Below are 3,035 nucleotides of genomic sequence, written 5' to 3'. Positions count from 1 at the left end.
GTTCTTAACTCCAGTCCTGGGGACCCACTGCTCTGCATGTCAAAAGACGCAAGTCGCAAGTGTGGTGCGTTTCTCTGAAGGAGTACGGAGAACAAATCGTGCAGTTAAACACAATGATAATGTGCAGTTCAGCCTTGTGCTGCTGATGGTTTCAATAGATTTGTTTCTATAGAAGACTCAATCAATGCAGGACTTCTAATATCCTTACTATTCTGGAATAGCAGCAGTAAAGGCATTAAAACGGCATGTTCTCAAGTTCAATTGATAATTCAACTATTTAACTGGGTCTGAACACACTGCAATAATTATTACAGTGAAAGTTAAGTAAAGTTTCATTATAAATAATAACAGTTATTTTTATTTGAGGTGGGTTTTTCCCATGAAGACTACTTTGTCGATTTGTAGTTACCTTGCTGTCTATGGGAGGGTCAGAGAGCCCTCAGATTTCATCAAAAATATCTTAATTTGTGTTCCGAAGATGAACGAATGTCTTACGGGTTTGAAACAACACGAGGGTGAGTAATTAATGAATTTTTCCTATAAAGCTGCTTTGAAACGTGTATGTGAATAAACTGGCTTTACTACAGGGATCAGACACAGCTGTATGTGCCGGTGATGTAAATGAGTTTATTGTTCACCTGCTGATGGAGTGACGCAGGAAGAGTAAGTTTGTGTGTCCTCTGAAACTCCTCCATCAGACTCTTAACCATCGCTCCATCTCGACCAGACAGCAGCCAGAACACGCGTTCCATGTTATACGGGTCCTGTGAACATTCACAGCTGTATTCACACACAGACAGCATGCACACAAATAAACCACTGAGAGCAGCGGCACCTGGATGTCGATGGCAGGAGCAAGCGTTTGCTTGACGGAGTCGGACATCGAGAAATCTCCGCTCTGGAGTGTGCGGTGGACGATGTCGTTGGAGTTGACCATGGCCACGAGACGCAGAGGGATTCCCATCAGCTTCATGATGTATCCAGCTGAACAAGCACACAGTCAGTGATGAACAATCATAAAACCCAAGCATACCAGGACTCTCTGTTCACATTCATCTCAATAGCAGCTGCTTGGCTGGAGCATTCAGACCCAGAAGGACATGATCACAGATGAACTGCTCACAATAAATCCAGGAACACGCACAGCTCCACATATTACAAAACTTCTTGCTGTGGACAATAAGGGCATCTAATTCAAACTCACCCTTAAACAGCTAAACCTTTGGGTGAAAGTCAAATTTCATCCAAACATCAAAAGAAAGAAATCGGAAATGATATTTTGCATAAAGAAAACAAAGCTTATTTTTAGGATATCAAGCGATTTGTATCATGAGATTATTTTCATGCCAACTGGGCGCATTTACCCCAAATTGTCAATACTGTGTAATGAATCTGGAAGTTTTGATTTTGGGTTTCTTTGTAATTATCATTCTTCTCACAGGTGATTCTTGTCTCAGCATTATTTCAATTTTTAATAAATGAATGGATAAATAAGTAAATACAATTCTATTAATAAAGAATTATAGTCATACTGTGATTTTTTTTTTTAAATCAGCAAAAAAAAACGCACCACACTTTGCACACCCAAAACAATCACTGGTGCATTAGATGAAATGACAATACAAAGTATTAAAATATCAATGCTGCACACTACTCAAGTTTGCATCATCACAAAAATATCATAATGACAATGTTTCGGTCAATCAACCGTCCTCTCTCTTCAACTGACCAAAATGTTGTTCATTAAAATATTATGCAAACTTGAGTCGTGTGCAGGATTCATATTTCTCTGTTTTATATTAAAGTAAAACTAATACTGTAGATATTAAAGAGTCAATATCAAACATTAAAATAAGATCAGTCATGTTTATCTGTCATGAAAGCATAATTTCTTCTTCTCTCTTGTGATTGTGGGTGGTGTCGTCGGCAGGTTTGTTGATCTTCACCTGTGATGTTTCCCGCTCCTCCTGTGGGCACCAGCACCTCCAGCGCGGGCAGAGCGTCTCCTTTGGCCTGCGGCATGCTCAGCTGCAGGTATGCGAACAGGAAATGTGCCAGCTGGACCAGGATCCTGGACCAGTTCACAGAGTTCAGACTCATGAGACCATGACGTAGCACCAGGTCTGGATCCGCAAACAGTTTCCTCAGCGGAACATCGATGTCGTCAGACGTCCCATCAGCTGCAGTTACAAACACACAGAGAGGGTCACGGCACACTGCTGACATCTGACTGAAACAATAGATTTTATAAACAAATGTAACAAACTATAAGTATACATTAATGTTAAAGAAGGCTCTTCTGCGCACCAAGGCTGCATTTATTTGATCAAAAATACAGTAAAAATTTTAAAATATTATTACAATTAAAAAGAACTCTTTTCCATGTGAATATATTTGAAAATGTAATTTATCCCTGTGATCAAAGCTGAATTTTCAGCATCATTACTCCAGTCTTCAGTGTCACACGATCCTTCCGAAATCATTCTAATATGCTGATTTGTTGCACAAGAAACATTTCTAGGTTATTATCAATGTTGAGAACAGTTGTGCTGCTGAATATTTATTTATCAGGATTCTTTGATGAATAGAAAGTTTAAGTTTGGTTGAAATAGAAATCTGGTAACATTATAAACAGCGTTGGGGAAAGTTACTTTTAAAAGTAATGCATTACAATATTGCGTTACTCCATAAAAAAGTAACGAATTACGTTACTTAGTTACTTTTTATGGAAAGTAATGCATTACGTTACTTTTGCGTTACTTTTTAAATCTGGACAGGGCTTGCTTGTTTGTTTTTAAAATAAAAAAAGTTATATTTTGGTAAATATAAAAGCCTTTTCACACCAAAAGTGAAATGAATAAGCCTCAGGCTGAAGGGAAAGTACATTTACGTCCGTACAGTAGAACGCAGAAGAAGAAATTTCAACACACTTCAGCAATTAAAAAAAACACACAAATGTTTGTCTATAGAGTAATTTGTGCTTATTAGTACGGTTGAACTGGATCATCGAAGGTCAGAAGCAAAGACATTGGTTA

The 3,035-nt window shown here is 38.2% G+C and overlaps 1 protein-coding gene across 1 annotated transcript in view; it reads right to left on the bottom strand.

Moving 5' to 3' along the window:
- Window positions 1-590: 590 nt before the first annotated feature.
- Window positions 591-3,035, bottom strand: part of thnsl2 (threonine synthase-like 2) — a 10,095-nt gene continuing 7,650 nt past the window's right edge. Inside the window, exons 5-7 of the mRNA XM_016289162.1 lie at window positions 1,947-2,180; window positions 836-984; window positions 591-764 (exon numbers count right to left, since the gene is read on the bottom strand). Of these exons, the coding sequence (XP_016144648.1) occupies window positions 591-764; window positions 836-984; window positions 1,947-2,180 (557 nt within the window). The remainder of the gene's footprint in view (window positions 765-835; window positions 985-1,946; window positions 2,181-3,035) is intronic.

Source organism: Sinocyclocheilus grahami, unplaced genomic scaffold (genome assembly GCF_001515645.1).
Source record: "Sinocyclocheilus grahami isolate Dianchi unplaced genomic scaffold, SAMN03320097.WGS_v1.1 scaffold241.1, whole genome shotgun sequence".
In the NCBI taxonomy this organism is placed as follows: domain Eukaryota; kingdom Metazoa; phylum Chordata; class Actinopteri; order Cypriniformes; family Cyprinidae; genus Sinocyclocheilus; species Sinocyclocheilus grahami.
Note: the sequence above shows the minus strand (reverse complement) of the source record. Positions and strands in the feature narration are given on the sequence as shown.